The sequence below is a fragment of the Ceratotherium simum genome, chromosome 29, assembly GCF_057802395.1.
Source record: "Ceratotherium simum simum isolate JZ-2026a chromosome 29, ASM5780239v1, whole genome shotgun sequence".
NCBI classification, from domain to species: Eukaryota; Metazoa; Chordata; class Mammalia; order Perissodactyla; family Rhinocerotidae; genus Ceratotherium; species Ceratotherium simum.
The window spans coordinates 12,251,106-12,278,347 of record NC_141928.1 but is presented as its reverse complement, the minus strand read 5'-3'; the positions used below and the strand labels follow the sequence as shown (position 1 = coordinate 12,278,347).

Here is a 27,242-nt window from a genome sequence, read left to right as displayed (position 1 = left end):
AAAGAGGAGCTGTTTAGATCCTGGGATCACCACACAGTCTTTCAGATGAAAGTTATGAGAACAAAACAAGGCTGAAAAAATGAACCACCTCCCAACTTTCTACACTGAGACAAAGGTTCCAGAGGGAGCAGAGAAACAAATGCAGTTCTTATGTCACAGGAAAACCACAGCTGTCCCCCCTCCCATCCTCTCCCCAAAGTCACATTCATTTCCACCACATGAGCTCACAGGAATCAGAACCTCAAGAGCTCATTACCCACCACGTCATTTGGGAGGCTCTGGAGGTCGTCAAAGGGGGTTTCCAGGGTGTTGGTGTCCACGTTCAGGATCACGACATCATCCAGGGCCATGTTTCTGACTTTCTGCAGGGAAAAAATCCAGAAGAGAAAATCAGATATTTCCCCTGGCCTTCTCCGGGGAAGGAGAAGAAGGAAGAAAAGTGACCTTTGACAAAGGCTTACTCTGTGGCAGGCTCAATGCTAGGTGATGCACATTTGTTAGGCTATTTAACTGTCATAAAAACTCTGCAAGCTCGTGCAGCCATCCCCAAGCCCCAAGAGTGGAAAGGGTTTCTCAGAGACTAAGTCAACATGCCCCAGGTCTCAGAGCTAGGAAGAGAGATCTTTATACCCCAACATTATTTTTTTCCTATACTTTACAATTAGAAAAACATATAGAAGCAGAGGTCTAAAGCTCTGGCCCTAGGAACTCTGATATACAGCTAGGCTCTTATGACACTCACATTCAATCCATTCCTCCTATTTACTGAAGGCTACTTGCTCAGCTCTCTTTTGGATCTTTTCATTCTTGGGTATGGAATATGGTATATGGCCTAGTGATAACATGTTAACATTTCTCTTAAACATTAAGTAAGATGGTCACACTTTCAATTTGGTTCCATTATCCACAGAAATCCAGCTAGTGAATCGTGGCTCAGAGGCTCTGGCCACAGCCATTATTCTATTAGTATGGTAATAGAGTAAGGGAGACTTGTGCCTACTAGGTATTCATGTTTGGTGAGAGGAGGAAGGGAGAGAGGCACAATGTGGAGAAAAGAAGAGCCCACCAGGGGCCGGCCCCGTGGCTTTGTGGTTGAGTGCGCATGCTCTGCTACTGGCGGCCTGGGTTCGGGTCCCGGGCGCGAACCGAGGCACCACTTGTCCGGCCACGCTGAGGCAGCGTCCCACATACAGCAACTAGAGGGATGTGCCACTATGACATACAACTATCTACTGGGGCTTTGGGGAGAAAAGAGGAAAAGAAAAAAAAAGAAGAAGAAGAGCCCACCATCTGGGAGCAACTCTCCATAGTCTATGGAAGTACAAGGTTGTATGTGACCTGAGTTTTTAACTTTTAATCACACGATTTACCGACTGCTAGAATCCATCCCCATTTTGTCTTGCCTCCCCGCCACTCTCAATCTCATTCAATCTCGTTACCCCATCATATACTAAAGCTCATTCCTCTAGAGTCTAGAACTTCAGAACTGTTGTCTTTATTTCATTTTGCCCTGGTTAAGTAGAAAAATCCTATAATTTGCTGTCCAAACTGGGACAGTCGTGGATGTGAAAAGGAGCAGATTATGACAGGGCAAGAGGCATTAAATGGGACATATGGTGACCGTATATGTAAGGGAATGATTTTATTATTAGCTACCCTCTGAGCCACTGCATATGACTGTGTAGGTGTGCCCTGCCCAAGGATGCCAGGACAGTCAAGTCGGGGCTGAAATGTGCCCACTCATATGCCTGCTGAGTGCCATCAGTCAGAGGTGGGAGTGAGTGGCGAGAGGGAGGAGATGCCTTTTCCTAATTCACCCAGGAACACTGTATAGGCTAGTAATGGAGCTGGACATCCCGACGGCTGCTAAAGCCTAAGTTTGCTAATGCCCTGGAAATGGACAATTACAATGTACTAGAAGCCTACTAGTGTTTGCTCTATGCTTTACTTACTTTATCACATTTAATTCTTATCACACTCTGCAAAGCGCACATTAGTACCCTCATTTTATGTAACCTGAGGAAAATGAGGTTCAGAGAGGTGAGGTAAGGGGCAGAGGTAACATAGCACCCGCCGCCTCCACAGCCCATGCTCTTTGCACTGCGCCATCAGCCTCCTCATCAGCAGACACCCTCAGTGAGCCTGACCTCTGCACAGTCCTTGTCACTCTGAGCTCCAGCACCCCTTTGCCTGCCTGCTTCCCTGGTTGGGGTGTGGGCTCCATCAGAGGCCCCTCTACTTGGCTCACTACTGTGTAATAACCAGCACTCAACAAAATGACTGGCCCTTGGTAAGTGCTCATTAATACCGGTTGATGTTTGCTCTCTCAAATCCCAGCCTCTAGCACAGAACTTGGTACCTAAGTAAACATTTCGAGATTCTTCCCAGCAGGAGAGTAGAGCCATGCTGGTCAGAATCCTTCTAGGGCTGAAGAAACACTCCCAAGCTGAATCCTGGAACCCTTCCACTTAACAAGACCAGACGCCTCAAACTCCTTCTGCTATTGGCTTCTCCAGGCCACCGGGGGCTAGTCCACAAACCTATCAATCAATGCGTGAACATTTCCTAAGTGTGTACTATGGGCTGAAAGCCGCAGAGGAGGGACTAAATACCTCCTTAGAACTTTATTCTCCCCTCCAAACCCCAACACACATTAACTGACTGCCTTATTTAAAAAACCTATCAGCAAACAGTATTGATAATAATACAGATCACCAGTGTTTTACGCACTTGTTTTACAAAGCACAATCCTCTTTTTACAGATGAGAACATTAAGACTCATGGTGAATTGTCCAGAGCTCCTTAACCGCCTCATGTTTCAATCCAACAGGTTAAATACTTAGCAGTGTGCTCACAGGAAGTTACAAAAATAGCCTCAACAACAATCTTTTTCACTTATATCACACTTCAGAGCTTACACAGCAATTTCACACAGATTCTTTCATTTTCAACAGTGTAGCTGGAGGTGAGGTGTCACCATTCCCATTTCAGAGATGAGAAACTGAGGCTCAGAGAGGTGAAGTGGCTTGTCCAAGGTTATGTGGATACCAATTGGCTTCTTCATCTGTGAGAAGATAATTGTGACTGTCCTCCTTACCTCACCGCCCCCTGGGCTGCTGTGAGGATTAGAGGTAATATGTGCACAGTGCTGGGCATACAGTAGGACTTATAAGTAGTAGCTATTATTATCACTTTTACAACACACACAGCAGCCACGGCCAGTCTGAAAGCTGTAGTGGCAATGGCCTAAGGGCAAAAATCATCTGGCCCCTTCTTGGTAACTGCTGGGCTCTCACTTCAAAGGCTGAGACACCAAAAATGATATTGGAGACGGGGCCACGAGGCGCTCCACAACCCCAGGACTCCAGGCCTCGAGGACTGAGCTGAGGGCTGCTGCACCCTAGCATCGTCTATTTTGCCTCATCTGACCCTCCAAACACAAGGGGGCAGGGTGCCCAGCCATTGGAGAGAGGCCTCAGGGGCTGAAAGGCCCAGGGAGTGGGATGTTGATTCTGGACCAGAATCGGGAGTTGTTTCTGTGTGCCCAGTGGGGCCCCAGCAGCACAGACCAGCCCTTGTGGGCTCTCCACGGCTGGGCTGGAACAGGCTTTTGATTTCTTCCCACTCCTGGCTGGAGGACTTGCTGGTTAAGCTGTGTGGAGTGTTTACTTTTTCAACAATGGAAGCAGGCTGAAGAAGAGGAAAAAACCCGGCCCTTTTTCCTGACTTAGCAGGCCAGGGTCCCCTTAGTAACCCAAACGCCCGAGCACCAGGCTCCAGGCAGGAGCTGGGTCGCACAGTTTCCTCTTAGAGGACAATGCTGCCCTCCCGGTGGCAAGGCCTCTTCCAAAGGGGCTGGCGTAGACTCAAGGGCCTTCCTGAAGCTCAGTGTTCCCAAGGAAAGAATCGAGGGCCAGCTTGGCCGGATGGTGCCTTATCCCTGAAAGGCTCAAGGAAACAAGGGCAATGAAGAAAGGCAAAAAAAACACAAAAAACAAAAACGAAAACCCACAAAAAACCCTGAAACTGGGGGTGGTGGTGGGAAGCGCTGGTGGAGAAGAAAGCCGGACCATTACTGGGTGCCGGCTCATTCACCTGTGACCACGCAAGGAAGGAGACACCGGCATCTCCAGGGGAAGGATGAGGAAATGAGGCTCAGAGATGTCAAGTAAACTGCCCCAAATCACACAGCTAGTGAGTGGCAGAGCTGACTTTTGAACCCAGTCTAACTTGAAAGCCTCACTCTTTCTGAAGATGTCCCAAATCCAATGGCTCAGACTTCAGAACAAGCACGTGTGTGGTGCACACAGTTACATGACGGCTCTCAGGGCCTGCTGTCTCTTACACAAAATACGACTTGCTTTTTGTATCATAGAAATTACATAGGCTTCCTGTAAAAAAAAAAATGGGAAAGACAGAAAAGTTCAAAGAAGAAAATTACAGTTACCTGAATCCCTCCATTTGGAGATAACATTTTGGTATATTTTCTTCCATATCCCTTTGCCTCAATCCCTACTTTTTAAAACACAGTTGAAACAATTCTTAATGTTTCTTTCTGATTTTCTCATTTACTACAACATAAGTAATGCCCCACTTCATTAACAGCTTTGTAAAGACCATTACTAATTGCTAAAAAATGTTCCACTTCATGGAAACCAACCCAACCAAACCCCTTTTGTTGCCTGTTATTTCCAGCTTTTAAGAAATTATTATATACACTATTTTCATGAAATCTATAGGCAAAAAGCTTTGTGCTTTAGGATGGATTCCTAGAAGTGGAATTTACTTTTCACTTCTTAAAAAGTGTCCCTCTCAAATTCGACTTCGAGAGAGATTATCTTTACTTCCAATTATTTTAAAGTCATTTTATCCACAGCTTGTGTTTCCTACTCTAAGTGAAGAAAAATCAGCAAAGACATGAGCAGATGTCAAAATAGTCCTCCAAAAATCCTACCCAATTAAAACGCTTACTAGTACCGCAGCACACCGAGACAGCTCTCCGGTAGCTTGTCCCACCAACACATTCCCTCTCTTTTTAGTTACAACATATGCCAAAGCTCCTGCCAGCTGCAAACCCTCCCCCAACCAGACTCTATAGGCTTTTTCTCAGAATGAAAAAAAAAAAAAATACTGACATGCACACCGGCTTTCCAAATGGCATTTCTTGCACAGAGAAACACACAAAAATGGCATCTTCCCATAAATATTGTTAATCAAAAATGTCTTTCCCTTTATGCTTTGTCACAGACAGACTTGGCCTGACCCCTGCCTTTAAGGACACGGAAGAGAAACATCATAGTATGGGAGGCGGTCAGGGGCAGCCTCCCTCGGAACTGCCGCTGACCATGTGGACTGCCTTGGGCAATTCACTCAACCTCCTAAATCCTCCAGGTTTTCATCTCTAAAATGGGGATCATGAGAGTACCCGCCTCATAGAGTCTTGTGAGGATTAGATAAGGGAATGTATATAAAGGAGTCAGCATGATTCCCAGGACATCCATAATAGGCACTCAACAAACAAGTGGCTCTCCTGCCTGTCTGTCCCCTCTCCTTCGATGGTTCCTGAGAAGGCAGCCGAGGCTGGCTAACCTCACTCCCCAAGGGCCTGGGGTAGCAGGAAGCACACCTTTCCTCATGCTCCCCTATGGCATATTCCCACAACCAGAATATGAAGTCAATCTAGAGTTATTTATACAGGGACTGGATTCCTCTCCTGGTCTGTGGGCTTCCTGGGGTCACAAGACAGATCTCTTTCTGTACCCTCAGCTCCTACTCCAATATTTGGCCCATAGCAGGCAATTCCTAAATGAATGGAGGAATAAATGAGAGGCAGTAGAGCCTATAGGTGAAGAGCATAGGATCCAGAAGCCAGTGTGAGTTCTAATCCAGCTCCACCACTCACCAGCTGTGTAAACTTCGGCATTTCACTTAATCTCTCTGTGCCTCAGTTTCCTCCTCTATAAACTGGGGATGACAACAGTGCCTACCTCTCGCTTGTTCTAAGGATTAAATAGGTTAACATTTTTAAAGTACTTAGAGTGTTGCCTGGCACACGAGCAACTCAAGATAAGCATTTGTTAAATAAAATGAATGATCTTTTGAGGGTGACAGGAATACTATCTTTATTGTGGTGGTGCTGGTCTCATGAACGTACAAAACTGTCAAAATGCACTGGGTCATACATTTTAAATGGACGGTTTGTTGCGCATAAATTACACCCCATTGAAGTTGTAAACACATTAGTACTATGTCCAGAGCACAGAATAAAATCACAATAGGCCGTGAAAAATAACAATGCATGAGTGATGGCGAAAGAATGCCCCACAACAAGGTAATGTTTCCTTGGGCCGTCACCCAATGCACATTCTGATTTGCAGCTGAGTTTGGCTCCCTGCCTCCTTCCTTTTTTGTCTAGCCTAGAATTTTTTTTTCAACTTTGTTTTCGACTCCTGCCCTCTTAGGGTAAACACAAAAATCCAATGCTCCTAGAGATTCTGATACACTTCCCTACACGAAAGTGGAGTCCATTTGAGAATCACCTTACCTTTGGTGTATCTCCTCTAGCCAAGATTTTATTGAGCCTTACTTTCTACAGCTGGTTGTATGAAAACAATGGGTTTTCCCCTCTAAAATATAAAATAACAGCTATACCTGTCAAATGGCACCAGTCCCCCACACGATGGGCGTGACCCTGCCTGCCCAAGGGAGAGGATTGGGCAGCTAGCGACAAAAGGTAGGACTTAGAACCAGGTCATAAAATGAAGAGCACGAGTTTGCACTGGGCGCATAATGCAGCGGATCTGAGGAGCGGTCAGGAGCATGTGGTGCTCCCCTGGCTAAGGAAGCAGGGCTGGACATGGAGGAAAGAAGCTGGTCCTGGACCTTGAGGAGCAGGGGCCCAGCTCGCCCTCCGCCTCCTCAGCTGAGCACTGGGCTCCCTATCTAGGGTGGAGATTGTGGGCATCTGTGAGGTGGCATGCATGGGGTAAATGAGCCAGCACGCAGTGAATCTTTTGATGTCCTTCCACCAGGACAATCGTCAGGGAGAGCTGTGTCTTATTTGTCTCTGAATCTCCAGTGCCCAGTACAGTGCCTGACACAGGACAAATGCTCATTAATTGGAGAATGAATGAAATACTGTGGCTGGGTCCATTCTACTGGGAGGCAGGGCTGGCAGCAGATGTCAATGTAAGCCCAAACAGACAACGTAAACCCCAGGTAAGCAAACTGGAGTCTGCTCAAGGAAGCATGATGGCAATAACAATAATGATGGCGATGATAACAATCATGTAAAATTGGCATGATTAATTAGTGTAGAATTAATTCACAGTTGACACAGACAGTAAGATAGGTGTTAACATGGTGGTTAAGACCATGGCTTCTAGAACGAAACAGCCAGATTCGAGCCTTGCCTCTGCCACTGTATAACCTTTGGCAAGTTCTTTCCTTCTGAGCCTCAGTTTTCTTACACATAAAATGGGGATACTACTACCTACAGCCCAGGTGTGTTGTAAGGATTAGGTGAGATACTATGTGTAAGGAATTTAACACAGCCCCTGACTGCAGCAAGTGAGCAATAAATGGGGGCCTATGAAAAGTGAGTTTCTATCCCTACAATTTGAAAGGTAGAGTTCCAAGACTGTAAGGATTTAAACAACTGATTTTCAAACCATAGGTAGAAGCTAATAAAACTCCACTATTATGATTTTGTGCTATTAAAATTTAAACTACCACCGACCTATTTTCCTGGCTATGTCAGGAATATGAGCACATTCTCTGGAGCCAGACTGCCTGAGCCAGAATCCCAACTCTGCCAGTAACAACTGTGCTTCCTTGGGCAAACACTTTAACTGCCCTGTGCTTCAGTTTCCTCATCTGTATAATGAGATTAAAATGGTACCGACACTCAGGATAATGGTTACCCTTGGGTTGGAGGGAAAACGCCTACAAAGGGGGAACAAGAGGAGCTTTGCGGGGGAGGGGGCCAGTAACATTTTGTTTCTCGATTGGGTGGTTGTTACCTGGGTGTCCTGCCTTGTAAAATCTCATCCCGCTGTATACTCAGGATGAGTACACTTTTCCCTATAAATCTCATACTTCAATAAAATGTGTACAAAAAGTAAATAATACGGACTTCACCAGATGGTTATGGTGACTAAATGAGTTAATATATGTATAGTATTTAGGATAGTGTCTGGTATATAATAAGCACTGGGTATTGACTATTATTATGAAAACAATATAGCAATAATTCTATTGATAAAAGGATTAAATCTAAAATATGTTTCAATGTCAGAAAATTTGTTTGCAAAGGTAGACACCTCCAGGACACACGTGGCTTCTTCAGTCTGTCCTGTCCCGTGTCCAGTGGGGAACAGAGCAGCAACATTACTGGGCGCCTTCTGGGAGACCTCTACGTTCCGAGTCAGCCTGGTTTGGAAGAGGAGCAGGACTGAGGAGGAGGAGCATAAGTTGGATGGGCTGGGCTTTGGATTTCACCTTCTTCAATTCCTCCTCACAGGACCCAGGGCAGGTTATTTAAACCTAGTCGAATCTCAGTTTCTTCATTTATAAAATGGGGCTATAACTATAACCACTTGCTACACAGGGTTGTGAGAAGATTAAGTAAAAAGAAAAAAACCAGAAATATTTATTTTGCACCTATGTGGCCACGTTCCCATCTGCCCAGAGTGCTGGCCTTGAACTCAGGCAGCTCTTCTCCCTGCCAGGGAGATGCCCAGAGGCCTGTAAGCACAGTCCCCTCTCCTATGACCAAGGCAGCACCTCTCTGACCAGCAGCTGGCCCACCAAGCAAAGGGGACCGGTCCTGATTGACTTCCTGCAGACACTGCTTCAAGAGGACGCAGCGTCCTCTTATCAGAACATTGTCACACCCACCAAATGCTTTGCTTTGGCTCAAAGTCCAGTGTTGTCCCTGGGAGAAAGGCAAAGCCGATATGGCTTCCGACATTATAGTCTATGTCTCCCTTAAGTATGACTTCTCAGAAGCACTATTTTTTTTTTAATTTTGAAAGGTAGAGAATATGGTTAAAACTAAACCAAAAATTACATCTTAATAGTTTGTTAATCCAAACTTTATCCTAAATAGGCTTCATGTAGTTCCTCTTAGGCAGACTATACTCCTGGTTATGTGATGCACCGAGCCACAGCTAACCTTACAGGGGGCCTGTACGGGCCAGGAATTGTGTTCCCCGCTCTCCATCCATCATCCACCGACTCTCACAACAACAAAATGATAGCTACTGGCTGGTGTGTTCCTCCCATGGCCCAAGACTTTACATGCACCCCTTGATTACTGTAATCCTCATGACACCCCTGTGGAGAGACAAGGAAATGGAGAGTCAGACGGGTAAAATAACTTGTCCAAAGTCCTGTGGCTTAGAAACAGGGGAGCTAAACACTGAATGCAGTTGAACACCAACACCCAACTTATCTTATTAATTTCGCTGACACACTGTTTCTTTTTTTTTTTTTTTTTAAAGATTTTATTTATTTTATTTTTTCCCCCCAAAGCCCCAGTAGATAGTTGTATGTCATAGCTCCACATCCTTCTAGTTGCTGTATGTGGGACTCGGCCTCAGGATGGACGGAGAAGTGGTGCCTCGATGCGCACCCGGGATCCGAACCCGGGCCACCAGCATTGCAGCGCGCGCACTTAACCACCAAGCCACAGGGCCAGCCCTGACACACTGTTTCGCTCAACAAACCTATTGAGCAACTGTAATTTAATAGATGTTTGTTAGGCACATACCAGAAGAATCAAGCCCTTAAGCAGATTGATGGTTGGCCTAGACTTTATCAAAATTCCCAGGGGAGAGCGTTTCTTACAGACTATCGTACCCATTTGACAGATGAGGAAACTGAGGCTAAACTGAGATTAAATAGTTTGTCCATGTTCTTACAATTGCTGTTTGTCAGAGAAAGGATTTGAATCTGCATTCCCGCACCAATGTTCTTTCCACTATACAGCACATATAAAAAAACGTGCTCAAATGCATGCGCATATATATGAGCACGCAACAAAGAACAGCATGGGGAGCTGGTGGCCTCCTAGGAGGAAAGGAAAGAGAAATAAGAGGGAAAGTGGAAAAGACAGGAAGAAGAAAGGCCAATATTCAGGTATTCTAAACTCTATTCTCTCCTGAAATCTCAGATACACACAGAGGGAAGAGTGACATTTTCCTTCCCTTCCTCAGGACCCAAAGGTCACCGAGCTGCCAAGCAGTTGATAAACGTAGTGGCTTTTCTTTGGATCCAGGAGTCACTGATTTGCTCCTTCCTGCTCCACAAAATTAAAAATCTAAGTCTGACAGTTCAGAGGACCCCTGAAAACACTGCTGGAATCTCCTGGCGTGCTTTAAACAGAAACAGAAGCTTGACAGGGGAGGAAGTGGTGTAAGCACGTCACAGGTCAGGCCAAATCCACTCCTCACAAGGTAATAAGCACTGACTCTCATGAACAAATCCAGAGATTTTCAACCCAGGTCAGCCAAGGGACTATTTCTCCAATGGGCTCTTTCTCCTTTCCTGACCATCCACCCATCGACATTCATTCGTTCACCCACTCATTCACTCATTTGGTCAATAGGGCATCAGTCAGTCATTCATGTCAACTCTGCTAGGTCTTAAAGAGAGATGGCTAAACACACTCTCTAAACTCAAGGGGGTCTGGCCATTTGTGGGAGAGCATGGATAGGGAGCAGTGGGGTAGACTAGAACAAAGAAACCTGAGAACAGGCACCATAAATATGTAGTAGATAGAAAGACCTCACTCTGATGAAACATCTCCATTCACACTGAGCTTGTCTGATTCACTCCCCTGGATAGCCCTGCGCCAGAGTCAGAAAGTCCTAGGTTGGTGTCCCGGCACTCTCACTTGCTAGCGAGGCAACACACTTCGCCTCCTTTAGCATCAGTTTTCTTCTCTCTGAGCTGGGGGTCATGATCCTCATCTTTGAGATTGCTGAGAAGATTAAAGGAGACACTGCATGTGTAGAGGGCCAGAGATAAGGCGGAAGCTCATTCAGTGCCAGCCGGCCTCCCTCAAAGAGCTTGGTTCCTGGCGGCTCACTCTACAAGTCCACCCAACACAGCACCACCATCCAGCCTGGCCTCCTCTCTGCCCTCCGGAATGGAGGGATGAGCCCATGTGCATCTCTGACTCTGCTGGTGTTTTCCCTCAAACTGAAGCACCCTCCCCACCACTGGAGACTCAGTTTCCTCATGTGTAAAAAGAGAACAAGGAAGGTGCCAACACCTGTCACCACCGTTGCAAAGCACAAACGAGAGATGAGGTGGCAGAGCACTTGGTGAGACGTGAAGACAGCCCAGACACAGACCACCATGATTATCTCCATCCCGCAAGACACCTGCTCTTCTGTAAGACCTTCCTCACTACTTCTGCTCCCACAGCAAGTTGCCTTCTCTGGTCCTAAGCCAAACACAGTGGGCGACATATACTTGGGCCCTCAATTAAAACTTGTTTAATGATGTTTCTGATTGTTCTATGTCAACCTGTCACTTTTCCCTTAAAATAACTGTTTTAATCTTACTATTTTCACATCAATAACACTTACGATTGTCATCTATAAAGTATTGCAGAGTTTTTAAATACTGTATTTTAAAATGTATTATTTCAGCTGATCCTCAGAGCAACCTCATGGAATAGGCATTACTATTCCCATTCTACAGAAAAGAAAACTGAAGCTCTTGCCCCGGGTCCCAGAGTAATAAGAGAGCTAGGATTTGAGCTTGGGATTGCTGGACCCCAAAGCCTGGTTCCCTTCTCCTCTCTGTGTAGTCCTCTCTACTTTCCTGGCTTAGCAAATACTGAGGACAATGAGCAGGTCACATATTTCATTTGTAACCTCCATGGATAGACTTATCAGAGGCTAGATACATAATAGCAAACAGACCCTAAAAGCAGTACACACTAAAAACACTTCACACAACAAAATAACTGGGTTTGAATTCTGGTCTGCTGATTATTAGCTGTGTGACTTTGGACAAGTTACTCAACCTCTCTGTGCCCAAATTTCATCATCCATAAAACAGGGTCACCACTGCTGGAGCACAGACTTGTTGTGAAAATTAAATAATGTGTGTAACACATCTGGCAGTATTTCAAAAACAGTATCCATCCCATTTGAAAGGATGAAACTTCAATTTAAGAGTTTCACTGGAGGTATAAGGGGATGTTGATTCCCTAGTCCCAAAATGGTTGGGGTTACCCTCTCATAAAACAGGGCCTCCTTCCTCCCACACAACTGCCACTTGCCATCATTCATTCATCACTAAGCACAGCAAACCTGGACTCCCATCTCCACCTGCCTTTTATTTGAAATGTCAATTTTTAAAGAGTGGAGAGGTTGGAAACCCAATTTAACAAGCATGCTGAAACATTGTTTATTGCCCCCATAAACATGGCTTAGTGAGAATTACGGACTTAATCAGAGTGAACTTATCTCCTGGCGAAAAGGAACACTTTAAATTTCAGAAATGGCACCTTCACTGTGAAAATCTCTTAACTTTTCAAACAAACTACGGGGGGTCTTAAACATATGGGCAGTAAAGGGGCAGCCATTACTGTTATTTGTCTTGCCCAAGAGCCCAGGAGCCCTAAGGTCCATAACAAGTCTAAGATGTAGAAAAAATATTTGGAAAATCATATTCAGGAGACTTGTCTCCAAAAACCCCCAAAAGGTCTGCCAAGTGGGAAGTAATGTCTGTACAGTTGCTTTGGGCTGCCCAACAGAGAGGGCCCCGGAGTCATTAGAACAGGGCTTACTGAATAAGCAGCAGCACTGAGAAAGCTCACCTCTCCGCCTATGTGTACGATTAAGCATTTAGCAATGGGTAATATTTTGGTGACCTGCTTTTCAGAAGAGAGTTGCCACGTAAATCCCAAAGGCTGAGTGATGGTTTGCGTGATCTTTTTTTTTTCTTTTTAAAAAAGACATTTCCAAAGGATGAGGTCCTGTGATCCCCAATTTCCCAACTTGAGGCTTCATTAGGGCTGCTCTGATCATTCCAGGAAAGGTTTTCATAAAGATGCCCCATTTTGCAGAGAATGTATCAGCCTGGCTGCCAGAGGCAGGAAAAGCAACAGATATAAAATTTTATTATTTCAATGCCCTAGTAGCAGCCAGGAGGACTTAATGAAATCGCCAAGATTTACAATCTGAAATTGCTATTGCACAGACAGATATGGTTAAGGGAGCTGTGCCCTCTGACCTTTCAACCCTTTGATCCTCACACAGCAGGTGGCCTGGAGCCCCCTCCTGGGCATCTTTCCTCTCTTCCGACACTGCCGAACCTTGATGTGCAGTAAGCCTGACCCTACACAGGTGACTCTCACGGTGCTTATCACCAGCAGCTGCTGCTAATGGAGTGGCCGAATTCACTTGACTTCAAGGTTCTAACTCTGAGATGGGGGAAGAGGAATCTGCTGTGCAGTGTCCAAGCAGTGCTAAAATGATGCTCAATAATTCAGCTCCAAGTCCAGTTGTTTGGCAATGCTTAACGATGTTATTAGCAAAAACTGTCCCAGAAATGGAACTCTGGTCTCCTGCGATCTATACTTTGAGTTAGAAAAAAATCACCTTTTAAAAATAAATCACAAATCTCAAAAAAAAAAAAAAAAAAAAAAAAAAAATCAACCCCGAAGTCCCAAATGCATCTCTCAGAACTTCCCTAAAACCATGTGCAGCAAATTTATACCAATGAAAATCAAAACAATTTTTGGAAACCTAAAATTGACTGTTTTCAGTTCCATGAAATTTCATTTAAAAAACCCCATATGCCAAAATGTCCAAATTCTCTTATTTTTAAAAATTGGGATGACTTCCAAAATCATAGCTATCTTTTTCTTCCGTTTTTTTCTTCTAAAGCTAAGGATGGGTAATGTGCATATGTACTTATCAAGCTTTATAATTTAACCCATTCGGTCAGTACAAAATATTTGCAATAAAATGTTGAAGAGGCAGGATATAAATTTATTACTAATGGATCTTTCAAAACAATTGCCTCCTAGGTGCCAAGGTTTAACAGATATTATATTTGGTTAGGGATGTGTCCAGGAGTCTAGGCAACCCCAGTCTGCAGTTTTTAGTTTTCGATACATATTTGGGTTTATGGAGGGAAGGATTTTAGGCAGGACACATAAACCACTCTGTGGGATGTTGATAACTTCCAACCACGAATGAAAACTTTATTGCCACTGTTGACCATACTTAGGAAAAGCCCTGAGCCCATGCCTTTGTTTCTAAACGAACATAGCATGTGGCCCCACTCTTTACCTGCAAAGGCCTGAGTTTTCGTCATTAATGTCTGAACCCAATGGGCAAAGAAAAAACCACTCCTTTTGTAGCCTAAATGGCATATATCTTAAATATTCACTTTCAATTCACTTTGAAATCAGCTGAAAATCAGACAATAGGTAAAGAGAGGTTTATAGGCTCCAATTTTAGTCACACTTCTCTGTGGACGTTTGAGTTTAGCACAGAAAGCAGCGCACGAAGAAATCAATTTAGCAGGAGAAAGAAAGTATGGTTACTATATCACAGTTTGACCAGTTTGTACAAAAGTGTTGTTATCTTCTTCAGAGATGCATACTGGAAATACTTTATTAATAATAATATCCACCATTGAGTCAGGGCCTACCGATGTGCATGGAACTTGAGCCATATTATTTCTAATTGTTATCACTTTAAGGCAGGTGTCCCCATTTTGAGATGGAGATATTAAGGCACACATGCACAGAAACTCAGTGACTTGCCCAGGTTACAGAGAGACAAATGGTGGAGTTGGGATTCAAACTCAGGCTGACTGCCTGCCCCCAAAGCCCATGGTCCATTCACACTTTTCCCAACAAAAACAAACAAAACAAAACAACAACACGCAATAATTTGTGCAGAAAATGCCGGATTTCAGCTTGCTTACACATTGCTGTTGTCCATTAAAGGCTTTCCAAATCAATTGTTTTAGGTCATTAGAGGAAGTTTAATTTGGTTGATAAACACCCCTACTGGGGTGACCTCACATATCAACAACAAACGCCTGATGGTCACAAACCCGTACCATGGGTCTGCTGAGCATGGTGTTAAACAAAACCACATGCGCTCAGATTCCAAGAGGGATTTGACTAGGCCAAGGGTACCGCTCTTCAATCACCACGCTGCTGGTCTCTGAGCTCCCACGACGGCCCCGCCCCTAATCACTTGCAAGGAGTTTATGAAGAGAAGTCACCAATCCCATGTGGCTGTGTTCAGTTAAAAGTGCCTTCAAGCTAACGTCAATTTAGAAGAAGTCACTCACTAAAAAATACAAAACGAGGCTGAAAAAGAGGGCAGAGTCAATCTTAGGTAGATGTCTTTTAGCTTGTTTTAAAGAAAATTTACCAGTTCAACACACACATAATACTGATAATCACTTCCATTTATTTGGCGCCTACCATGTGTCAGGTACCAATTTTCTCATTTACTCCTCATTAAAAACTCCTATGAAGTGAGGAATCTACCCATTTTACAAGTGGCTCAAAAAGGCACCTTAACACCCCCATCTGCAGAACAGGAGCACCTCCCTCAAAGGGTAACAATTAGGAATTCTATGGCTCAAGTGCTATGTACATTGGTAGACCCTCATTCAATGGTCGATATGATTATTAAGTATTGCCAGTAGGCACCTCCTAAGAGGATAACATGACAGTAGTTCTGTACAGAGTGGTCAAACTGTGTGATGTAGTGACCATACCGTTTTCCCCTCTGCTAAACTGATTTCTCCTTTAAACAAAAGAGCTTGTTTAAAGTCACCTAGTAGTGGCAGAGCTAGAATTTGAATCCTGGTCCACACAACTCTAGAGCCCAAGAGTTCTTTCCCTCTGCTAGACAGCCTCTTGCATGTTGCTCCTTTTCTTAATCTGACAGGAATTTGATTAGTTCACGCTTCTCTTAGTAACAATTTATAAACTTTAAGTTTCCTTTGAAGTCAGTTGTAACGTCGCTAAATGGAACTTAGATATAACGACTGCCTAAGTGATGATAGAAAAATTGGAAAACAAAAGCATCAATGATGGTTTCACATTTTCTACTGGGATTCTCCCTCATAAATTACTCAGTTTTTCTAATCTATAACAGAGGGTTATCTCATCCCACAAGAGAACGTTTCAGCCACAACAAATTAGACTGAAAATGTACTGACTGCAAGAGATACTTAAATCAGCCAGAAGTACTTGTGCTTTTTGATTATATCAATTACTAGTAGAGCTTTAACTGGTTTTATATTAACTAATCCCAACACTAGGATAAGTGGCATTTAAGAATCACACTCATTTTAAAAGCAGATGCCACTGCAAAGAGGAGAGAGCTTCCAGGGGAAATCCATCAGGCGAAACCCAGGACCTTCTTCAGGTCCTAAGTTGAACAGAACTGCTGAGTTTTCGCTCTGGATGCCCTGGACATGACAGAGACTCACACGCAATGATTCTGCATGATAACAAACAGCATGCTAAGGAAAGTCCAGCAAAACCAAGCTACTGTCCAATTACTTTTTATATAATAAAGCAAGTGCCAGGGTTTCATTGATCTAAACTTTGCCTCTTGTTTTTATACTACTAATTACGAAGAATAATGTGTGGTACAGTATTTTTAAAAAGCTCTTCACATCCATTATACCAGTTAACTCGCACAGCTCTTTGAGATGGAGAATATAATCTTAATTTTACTGATGAGAGAACGGAGCTCTGGAGAAGCTAAGTAACCCAGGCCCAGCCACAGTGTGCTCAGAACTTCTCTCTGGCAGAATAGGGGGCTGCCAGGCACAAACCCTCCTTCCCCCTCATTGCAATCCTCAGTGTGTCACACGGAGGCCTCCCTGAGAAGGAAAAGCTCAGGGAAAGGTGAGGCCCTCTGCCCATTTTGGGGCGAGGCTGGCCAAATCCACACAGCCTGATGGGAGGGTGCAGAGAGCAGAGCTCTGGGTCTGACAAACCCACTGGAGCTGAGGGATTGGATGCAAATTATTTTACGTCTCTGAGCCCCAGCTTCCCCATTTGCAAATATGCATTATCTCCTACTTGGCAGAGAGATTCTGAGAAATGCTCAGAAGTGAACACAGGTAAAGCGCCTGTTTGGCATTGAGTGTTTGGCATTGAGCAAGGACTCAGAAGATGTCAGTTTCCTCCCAACCCTCTCCCTTTCTTGCTAAAGCTCTCCCCACGAATCTGTGGCTGAAACTACCAGGTGGAATTTTTCATGCAAATATCCCTTTCTTACAAAGCAGCACTATGATTACTTAGCACTAACAGATAAATCTCACATGTGATTTCTCGATTCTTGTGAGGATACACACACACAAGTCACCACATATACCTGCACATAATTATGGCTCAGAGTACACATCACTTGCAGCATTAACAATCGTGAACTACATCTCACCACTGTCTACCTGTGGAGTCCTGTGAAGAAGCAAAATGGTACAATGGTAAACAAGAAACATTCTTCTTCACCCACTATGAAACTGTTTAAAAATAAATATCTAAAAAAACGAACAAAGGATTAAAGGCTTTCTATGCTGCGGGAAAAATGAAAAGAAAAAACTAGTTAAAATGGTGCCAACTCATTAGACAGAAATTCAGGTTCTTTGAGATGCAAAGGGGAAAAAAAAAACACGTTACTTTTCTTGTCTGTAAATAAGTAAATCCTGTTATTTTGTGTAAAAGCCCCACAGTTAAACCAGGAGCCCTGCTGCAGACACAGACAAATGTTGCCTCCTGAGCCCAGAGACCAAGAGGTCCTTTGAGTTGGCACTTGCACGCTGTCCCCGGAGCGGTGGCTCAGCGCTGTTCCAAGAACTTGGTGCATCTGCAAAATCAGGCCTCTGGGAGCCCCAGCTAAGCCTTCCTAGATAAGGATGGTGAGAGAGAGGGAGGAACGCTCTGAGCAGCCTGTCTCCCCGCGCACCCATCACATGCCTCTTGAAATTGCACTTGTGAGGAGGTAGCTAGGGGCCTGCAAACTTGGTACCTGGGTCCTACTACCCCTGTTCCTACTGGCTGGAACTACCACTTACTATATAATCTAAATTTATATCCTCAAATTGGGCTGTAGAAAGATTATCTAATTTATAAAAAGTACTTGGAAATAGAGAGGAAAAGACAAAAATCTAGTAAAAGTGGTGCTTAAAACCCTGAAGAAAGCCATCACTACAAACACCTCTGCCACAGCTTGGTAGCAAGGGAACCATTCGGCAGCTTGGGTTTGGGACGCTAACACATCTGAATTTTATATATATGGTTGTGGTGTGTAACTTACTTAAGAATTACCTTGATCTTTACAAATATCAATTTACTTTATTAACATGGTTAGGCAGTTTCCAAGCATTTTATATGGAAGGACTGTGTTTCTAAAGGCCCAGAAGGAGAAGGCCTGACAAGGTCCCTCCCCTATTTACACCCTTCAATGGCTCTCCATTGCCCTATAAAGTTCAAACTCTTTAACATGGCTTACAAGGCCCTGGATGGCCTGGCCCTTGCCTGCCTGCCTCAGCTCTCCCCTTTCTTCAGCTCTATGCTCCTATGCGACACTGAACTACTCATACTTCCTGGAAAACTTCATGGTCTACATTTGAAGTCTTTGTAGATACTGTTCCCTGTTCCTCTGCTTGAATTCTTATTTGTCTCTTAGGTTTTAGTTTAGGTATTCCCTTCCTCTGAGAAGCATAGCCTCAAGGCTAGGTTTGGTGTCTTCACTACCAGAGCCTACGGCATCTGAAATTCACTGCAATTACTTTCTCCTTGTCTGTCTCTGCTCTAAACAAAACTCTGTAAAGGGGAGGAATAGGTCACATTCACCATTTTATACAGAACTCCTAGTACAATGCAGTGCCTGGTACACAGAAGGCTCTCAAAACATTACTGTAGAAGGGGATGTACACTGCATACCTACCCCACGCCAGACACTGGGATATGCTGGACATATACAAGACTCACTTATTTAATCTTGACCACAATCCTAAGAGATGAGTCCTAACCGCTCTTACAGATGAAGAAAGTAAGGTACAGAGAGAGAAAGCATCAGGCCTGGAGTTACCACAGCAGGGAAGCGGTGGAGCAGGGGATTGGAAGTGCATTCATCAAATTCCACAAAAGTGCCATTCCCATCCCCGATACAGTGCCTCTAGCACTGCAAACCAAGAGAAAATGGGGCTAAGACAAACCAATTTTGTTGAAACTCGCTTTCCCTAGGGAAGGAGGGTGATGACCCTTGGAACCTGAGTCCCTAAAACATGCTTTCAAAGCGGTCAGCTAACAATGTAAATAGCTTCAAGGCCATTGAGGAAATGACAACAGCAATGGTTGCTGACCTCCGTTGAGCTCTTTCCGTGCCAGGCACTGTGCTAGGCACCTGATAAGCATTATCTCACTGGATCCCCCAAAAATTCTATAAGGGAGGTGAGAAAACAGAGGCTCAGGGGTCAGTTACCTCGCCTGAGATCACGTAAGCAGGAAGTAAGGGAGCCAGAATGCAGAGCCCACATTCTAACCACTGCACTGCAGTGCCTCTGTGTAGAGGCAGAGCTTCATTTACAGGCTAACCTGAGCCTCTGTCTGGAACTGTGTCAGTGCTGTCACCTTTCCTTCCTCCTTTCTGACCATTCCCCACCAGGAATGATATAAACTACCTTCCGCAAACATCCCGGTGTCACTCTGAGTCCTGTACACAAAGCGCTGTTTGTGACGCTTGGAAAAGAAGGTCTTCATTTAGCAAATAAGAGAAGCACCATCTACCAGACGTGACCTGGGACCTGCTACCAGACATGGCACTGAAGAGAGGCTGCAGAAACGTCTCCTGAACTAAACTGAGGTCGAGAGAATAAAAGGAAACAGTCACTGTGTAATCTGGCCACGTTTTGGTATTTCCTAGCTGCCAGCTAACATGATCATTCTCTCCAAGAAGAAAGTAGGTCTATGCCAATACCCTTGGCTATCTGCTAACTTACCACTAGACTCAAATTAATGTTTGCTTAAATGAGAGACAGAATATAAAAAGGCAGGAGGAGGGATAAGAATGATGATGAGTATAAACTTGTCACTTTAGGAGGCAGGCAGACTCTTTAAGGTGACCAGGTTACCATTTAACAAGTAGCAAGGGCACCCTGTAAGAGCATGAAGACTAGAATTAGGTCTTTCCCCAAAATAACCTTTTTTCAAATGAGAACACTAGGTTATAATTTATATTTCTTTTTGTGTAACAAATTGGAGTGTCACAAAAATGGTTAAAAAGTCTTCCTATGGTAGCTTTTTCTAAACTTTTATGAACATCTGCCACATTCATTTGAAGTTTAAAAAATTCTGGCACATATGCAAAGGCATAATAAGGTGCCTATAGCTTTCAAGAAAAAATAACAAGACAGTCAAAAATAAGCCTTTTGCTGAGTTGCCAGTAAGAAAACTAGTGTGTGAGAGGAGATGGGCCTTCCTGAGCTCCTTCCTTAAAGAGCTTTCCTTTGGGCCCAGGTACGAGCTCCTCCCCAAGCATTCTAGTCCATAGTTCCTAGAAAAACTCTCAAGGGAAGCATCTCTCCCATCTGAAGAGTATAATAGAACCAGACAAACCCAATCAAAAAGCATGACTAGAGCACTCCGAGTCTGAGCTGAAATCCATGGGAGGAGACTAGGAGTCTAAATTTCAAGATTTGATAGTTCACTACTGCCCAATACTCCCAGGAAATGCTACTTTGTTTGGAAAGTGTCTTAGCTGGCGTCAAGAGTGGGGTGACTGCTATTTTTGTTTTTTGTTTTTTAGTGCTGACCACACAGGAGTTCAGCACGGCAAGCCCCTCCCCAACTGAGTCAATCAACAGGGCTAAGATTTATCTCGGCCAGTGCTTCCCAAACATTCTCACTTAAAGCCCTTCAAAGGCTGAGCAGAGTGGACTTGCCCCATTCACCTAAGTGCAAAACTCTGTGTCAAGTTTTAACTTCAAAATTTATGCATATTTTACATTGCATGTTTTACTAACCAAAGGCCTTATTTTCAACTACTTACAATTATATAAAAAGTAAAAAAAAATTACTCCATCTTTAAGTAAAATTATGGTGCTGGGCTTCCTGAAAACAGTGATGCCTACCAGAGGGCTCTAAATGTGTCCTGAATTCCAGCCTTCCAAGTGTTCCTCAGTCCTTCTTTTCAGAAAGCATCTGCTTGGCGCCCTGCTAGGTGCTGAGGACACCACAGTGAATGAAGCATAGTCCTTATTTCCAAAGAACTCACGCTCCAAGGGATGATGGAGAGAAACAGGGAAGCAAACAGCTATCATCCAGAGCAAGAGGTACAGTAAGTGAAAGGTGACGACAAAAATGGGAGGACTTCTTGGAAGAGCTGGAGAAGGGCAGGGCTCAGCCATGCAGAGGAGCAGGAATGTGGGTATGTGTGGGGATCAGCGAGAGCACTGGCTAACAGCGGACAGTGAGAGGACGGAGGCTTGACAGCAGTGGAGAGACTGAGCAGAACTCGGGGCAATGCAGAGGAAGACTGGAAGGCAGGCTACTGAAGGTAGAGTGAGCCGGTAGGAGGCAACCCCCTAAATGCTGGGACTATGGACTGAATTTTATATTCATCTGCATACCTCCAGGATCTAGCAAAACATTTGGAACATAAGAGACCTTCATTTTGCTGATCAAATGCATGAATAAGGCTTTGCAGGAATCCAAGAAAGCAAAGAAAAACGTCAAAGAAGGCAGTGAGGAAGCAACAGGGCGAGAGACATATCAGAGACGTGGTGACTTTAGAGAGGAAGACCGAGGAAGAGGAGCACTCAGCCATGCTCAGTGTGTCCCATGTTGGTGCCCGTACAGGCACTGGTGCCACTCACAGGAACCGGGAGTGGAGCAGCTCGGTGTGTGTGTGTGCGCGTGTGTGTAGATAATTGTTTGGGGATGACTGAGTTTGCAACATCTGTAGTACATCTAGGTGAAGTTCAATTGGCACTTGAAACATTGGAGTTCAGAGAGAGGCATACCAGTGTTAGAATCACAGCTGAGAGTCACGGACACTGCCTTGGTAGCTGAAGCAAAAAGCCTTCAACAAGATGACTAGAGGGCATGTGGAGAAGAAAAGCAAGCCAAGACTAGAAACTTGGACAATGCCGAAGGCAAAGGGACATAAAAAGGAGTCTGAAAAAGCCCATGTTGGAATAATCTGGAAGGCAGGAAAGAGCTGTGGACTCCAATAGAACAAATGGTCTTTAGATTATAATGTTTCAAACTCAATAACAATTGGCACTAAAGGTCTATTAGAAAGTATTCAATTTTAATTTTTCATACAGGAACTTTGATACACTTCCAAATTTGACAAACAAAGGTAAAACACAGAAGAAATCTCTTCAATCTGATCTGAATACACCATCCAAGATAGTCCATAAACTGTGTACTGTATGTGCTCAGGGCTGGGTGATGACAAGGAGGAACTGTTAACAGAATGTAGGAGCCACATGGCCGTCCTGTCAAATTAGAAATTTGAGCAGATTTCTGTGGTCTATTTTGATCAAGATTCTCAATGTCAAACAAACAGGTTTTTCGATAACCAACTTGTTTCATTTTTGTAAGCACAATAGCACAGCGTGCAACAGTTAGTGAAGAAGCAGGTGGTCCTCGTCGACGTGAAATGAAGGGAACAGAAGAAGAGAAGTAGCACTTCCTTTAAGACATGCAAAGCATCATCACAGACGGACATAGCTGTAGATTTTCCCTCTGAGAGCTTATCTCCTGTGCAAAACAGGCAAGCCCCCCACCTCCCACCCCATTTTGCTCTGGTACAAATTTAAGCTCTCTCCTGAGGAGGAAAAATCTCGGGGTTCATGTCTACAAATCAATGGCACTTACAAAAGCACATAAAAATCCTTTATAAGAACTGCTATCTAATTGGTACAGCCATGCAGAAAGCAATCTGGCATCAGATTCATAGCTTTGACCAAGCATTTCTACTTTAGGGGTTCTATGCTAAAGAAATAAGTCAAAATGCAGATAAAGCCTTATGCATAAAGATGTTCACTGAAATGCTATTTATAATAGTGAAAAATTATAAATAACATAAGTGTCCAACAATAATAGAAAAAATGGTTACGTTGTGGTATATCCAAACAGTGGAATGACAGGTAGCATATTAAAAATTATTATTACTGAGTGAATAAAAACGTGTAGAAATCCCCATGCCATATTATTGACATATAAAAACATAAAATTATATATATAACATATCAATTACATACATTTATACAAATTATGTAGCCACAGAATAAAGACAAAGAGAAAGAATAATAAAATGCTAAGAGAGGTTAAATTCAGAATAACGGTATTGTGGATAATTTTAATTTTCTTCTTTACACTTCTACATACTTTTTACACCATATTTTCTACAAGGAAAAATGTAATATTATTAGAGTGATTTAGAATAAAAATCATTTTGAAAAGCAAATCATTTCCCTTCCCTCATTCAAATGTTTGAAGAACTCTTTCCTCCTGCCCCTTCAAACTTCACGCCCTCACCCATGAAAACTGACAATCTCACGCAAAGTGGAAAAACGCTGGAAATAAGAGCCCAGTGGAAAGAGTCTAAGTGGAATGCTCAGCTCTGTGCACCCGGGAGGGACTGCACGTGAGGTGAGCATGCTACACATGCTCCCATGTGTAGAGCTGTGAATCCAGAGACTGTCTCTTTTCCACTGCCACGGAGCAAAACAAAACCACAAGTAGAGAGATCTAGGGAGGAAAGGAGCCAACTTACCTCCAATAAACTTAAATGGATTCCTATGAGGTAGGGCATGGGAGCGCTGTGAAGAGAAACAGAGACACACAGCTGCTTTAATGTCTGTTGCTTCCGACAGAAAATTACAGATGGTTCACTATTTGGAGAAAAACTGTTTTAATAAACGTATGCACAGTTACATTTCCTTTCACAACAAAAATCCTAATATGACATTTTGTTCCCAAGCCTAGAAATTTCAGCAGAATTTCAAAGCGCAGGCAGCACTGGAAGCGGCACCGGTGGCAGGAAGAGCATCAGTCTTGGCGTTAGTCCCTAAATAGCAGCTATGAAACTGCACAGCCTCAGGTGCCTTATCTTTAAAATGGGGTCTAGGAAGAGACCTGGCAGGGTGCTATCAGAATGAGAGAAAATATCCATTGAGTGATTAGTGCAGTTACTGGTACAAGTGGGAACTATTATTGCCATGATTACAACAGAAAAAGCAGTTAACAAGGTTGAATGGAGGGCACGACGTATGTCAAAGAAAAAGGATTTTTTACTTGCTGTTTCCTTCAGCCACCAAGAGATGTGATCGAACCGTCCATTCTCATTGCACAAAGTACATGGAGCATGGCCAGCAAGCATCTCCTCCCCATGTGTACACATGCCATCCGATGACACTACAATTCACAGAGCCCCTTCCAACTGCTTCATTCACATAGCACTGGATTGCTAAGTTAATGACTGAGCAGGAGATGAGAACCCAACTCCAAAGGTTTTAAAACCGGGGCGTTATAGATAGATCTCCTTTGGTTTCAGGAGTCTGTGTGCATGCGCATATGTGCACATATTTTATGTCTTATAATTTATGATGCTACTTACTAATGATGGACGTGCTAGGCATTATACGGGGAACTTCAAATTCATCTTTCCTAAGTCACACAGCAACCACACCAGGTAGGTGTTTTTCCCCATTTCACAGAGGAGGAAACAGGCCTAGAGAGCTTTAATCACTTATCCAATGCCACAAAACACAGTTAACTAGCAAACCTAGGATCTGACTCCCAAGTTTGTTCCTCTGTGCCACACTGACTTCCCTATCATCAGTACAGTAATACCGTACCTAAAATCCTGTAATACCGAACCTAAAATCCTCAGGCCTACCTCCCACACAATGTTTTCCTTGGGGGTGGAGGAGGGAGGTCAAAGAGTTGGGAGGAAGGCAGCGACTGGTAACTTTTCCCTGTGTCTCTCCGGTATGGGATACATCCTGTGAAAGGTGCAAAGGGAATTTCATGAGCCTAGAGGAAAGACATCTGGCTCAGACTGAGGTGACCAGGTACGTTTCCTCCAGGGCAGCGGTGGGGAGTGGAGATGGACCTACAAGGATGGCTTTCTTGGGGACAGGGTTGAGGAAACAAGGAGTGGTAAGAAATGAGAAAGGAGAGGTTTGCTCCCAAATGAAATAAGGAGTTTAGGCTTTATCCTGAAAGCAATGGATAGGCAAGGGAGGTTTTTAAACATCAGATGTGCATTTTAAAATTGCTCAAACATTTAAAAATAAGAAAGGGCACAATTTCCTCATTACCATTCAACAAATAAAATTCTTCAAGCAAAAATCCTTCCCCAGAATATGAAATGTCCTCCTTACTACAGATCTCAGCAGTAATGTACCTTGGGAGCCTGTAAAACAGACTTGAATATTAGCAGCACAGTTTGGGAACTATTCTTCTAGAAGACTATTGTATTTGATAATAGCCAAGAAAGAACTATAGACACAACTGCAGTGAAAGTGGAGTTGTCCTTTCTTGTCTTCTTCTTCTTCTTCTCTCCTTTTTAAAGAAGGTATCTGCTGTGCACATTCAGCGTCTCTTCGCTTCTTGGGGCAAGGAAATGCCCTACGATATTTTTTTCCCTTAAACTGTAAACCATTAGTTTAGCTGCCAGCTACGCAAATGCTCAAACTTCCCAGTGCGCCTGGCTCTGCTGTCCAAGCTTTTTCCAGTATACACTGAAATGAATGTGTTTCTAATTAAGTAGCTTCAGGAACATGACAGCTTCGATGTCAAAAATACAAAGTCTGAACCCAGGCAGGAAGTCTTAAGACTGCAAATGTCTCATCTAGTGGAACCTTGCCTAATGTAATGAAAGGAAGCAGGAAGAGTGCAGAATTCCAGAAAAATGGCCACTTAATAATGTGTCCAGAAGCACAGCCTAACACACAGAAGGGAGAAAAACTCAAATCCATAATATTTAACCAAATCTTATCAACTTTTCCAGCTCCTACATTCAATCATGAAATTGACCAATGACTCTGAGTTTTAATTAGAATTTCAGAACCAAAGTTTCAACAAATGAATTAATGTACAGAAAAAGACATTCAAACAACTGAGAAAAAGGTGAAAATAAATACCTATAGCAACAGCCTATGTATAATTTAACACAGGCTGTTACCTGAAAAATAAATATTTTCTAGAATTTTAAATATGTAGGTTTTAATGCCATGCCCTTTTGTCCTGCTATAAAAAAATCAAGGATACCTTGGAAGAGAGGAAAAAGGAGTCTCATAGAAGTGATCACAGATTCAAGAAGGCACAAAGTGGGACTCACTCTTCAGTTATCATTAGGTAGCCATTTTTTAAGCCAATGATTTTTCAAAAAGTAATTATGGCCTATCATAGAAATTAAGTTTCTTAGCCAAGTATTGTTAGTGTTGCAACAGCTCTGTATTTAGAAAATATTTAAAATACATTTATTCTGAAATCACAGCAGCTCCACATTTTGTATGAATGCAAATTTGGACAAATACCTTTTACATTGTCATCATATGCTTACAAAGCCTCAAATACTTCCCCGAATCTACTGCATTTTTGCTCTGCAAATATACTAATTACAAATTCCAAGTAGGAAGAGGGGAAAAAAAGAAACCCAGGATCTCTTTAACATCTCAATGTAGCAAATATGTAACTGGGTAATTCTAGGTGTTCTCTGAAAACAATTTCGCTTCTGAATATACCTCAACAGTTATTGTAGCTGTTGCATCGTTTTCTTTGAAAACCTCTTTTCTTTGGCTTTTTATTTTGTAAAGGGAAATTTTGAGGGGAAGAACATTCACTCATGATCACATCATCTTAACACAACTACTTTTATTTTTGTATTATTCTCCTCTAATATTGGCCCACATGAACAAACATTTTTATATCTTTGAAATTATAGAGTGCATATATTTTACTGTTTTCTCACCGGCTACATTAACATTTCCCATATTATATATAATCTTTGTGATTATTATTTTAAAGACTATGTAATACTCCACCAAGTATGGAGGTACCATAATTTACTGAACCCCATTCCTAGAGTTAGACATTAAGTTGCTTCTAACTTTTCACTATGAGTAACATTGTAATGAAAATAAACAACTTCATGTGCATGAATTCCCAAACATGGAATTACTAAGTCAAAGGGCAGGACTGTTTTTTC

General features: G+C 43.2%; 1 protein-coding gene across 8 annotated transcripts in view; it reads right to left on the bottom strand.

Moving 5' to 3' along the window:
* Nucleotides 1-27,242, bottom strand: part of DENND1A (DENN domain containing 1A) — a 504,435-nt gene that overhangs the window by 198,457 nt on the left and 278,736 nt on the right. For all 8 annotated transcript variants that reach the window (XM_004423432.3, XM_087419123.1, XM_087419121.1 and 5 more), the window contains 2 exons: nt 23,802-23,847; nt 261-362 (listed from right to left, as the gene is read on the bottom strand). In XM_004423432.3, coding sequence (XP_004423489.1) covers nt 261-362; nt 23,802-23,847 — 148 coding nt within the window. The remainder of the gene's footprint in view (nt 1-260; nt 363-23,801; nt 23,848-27,242) is intronic.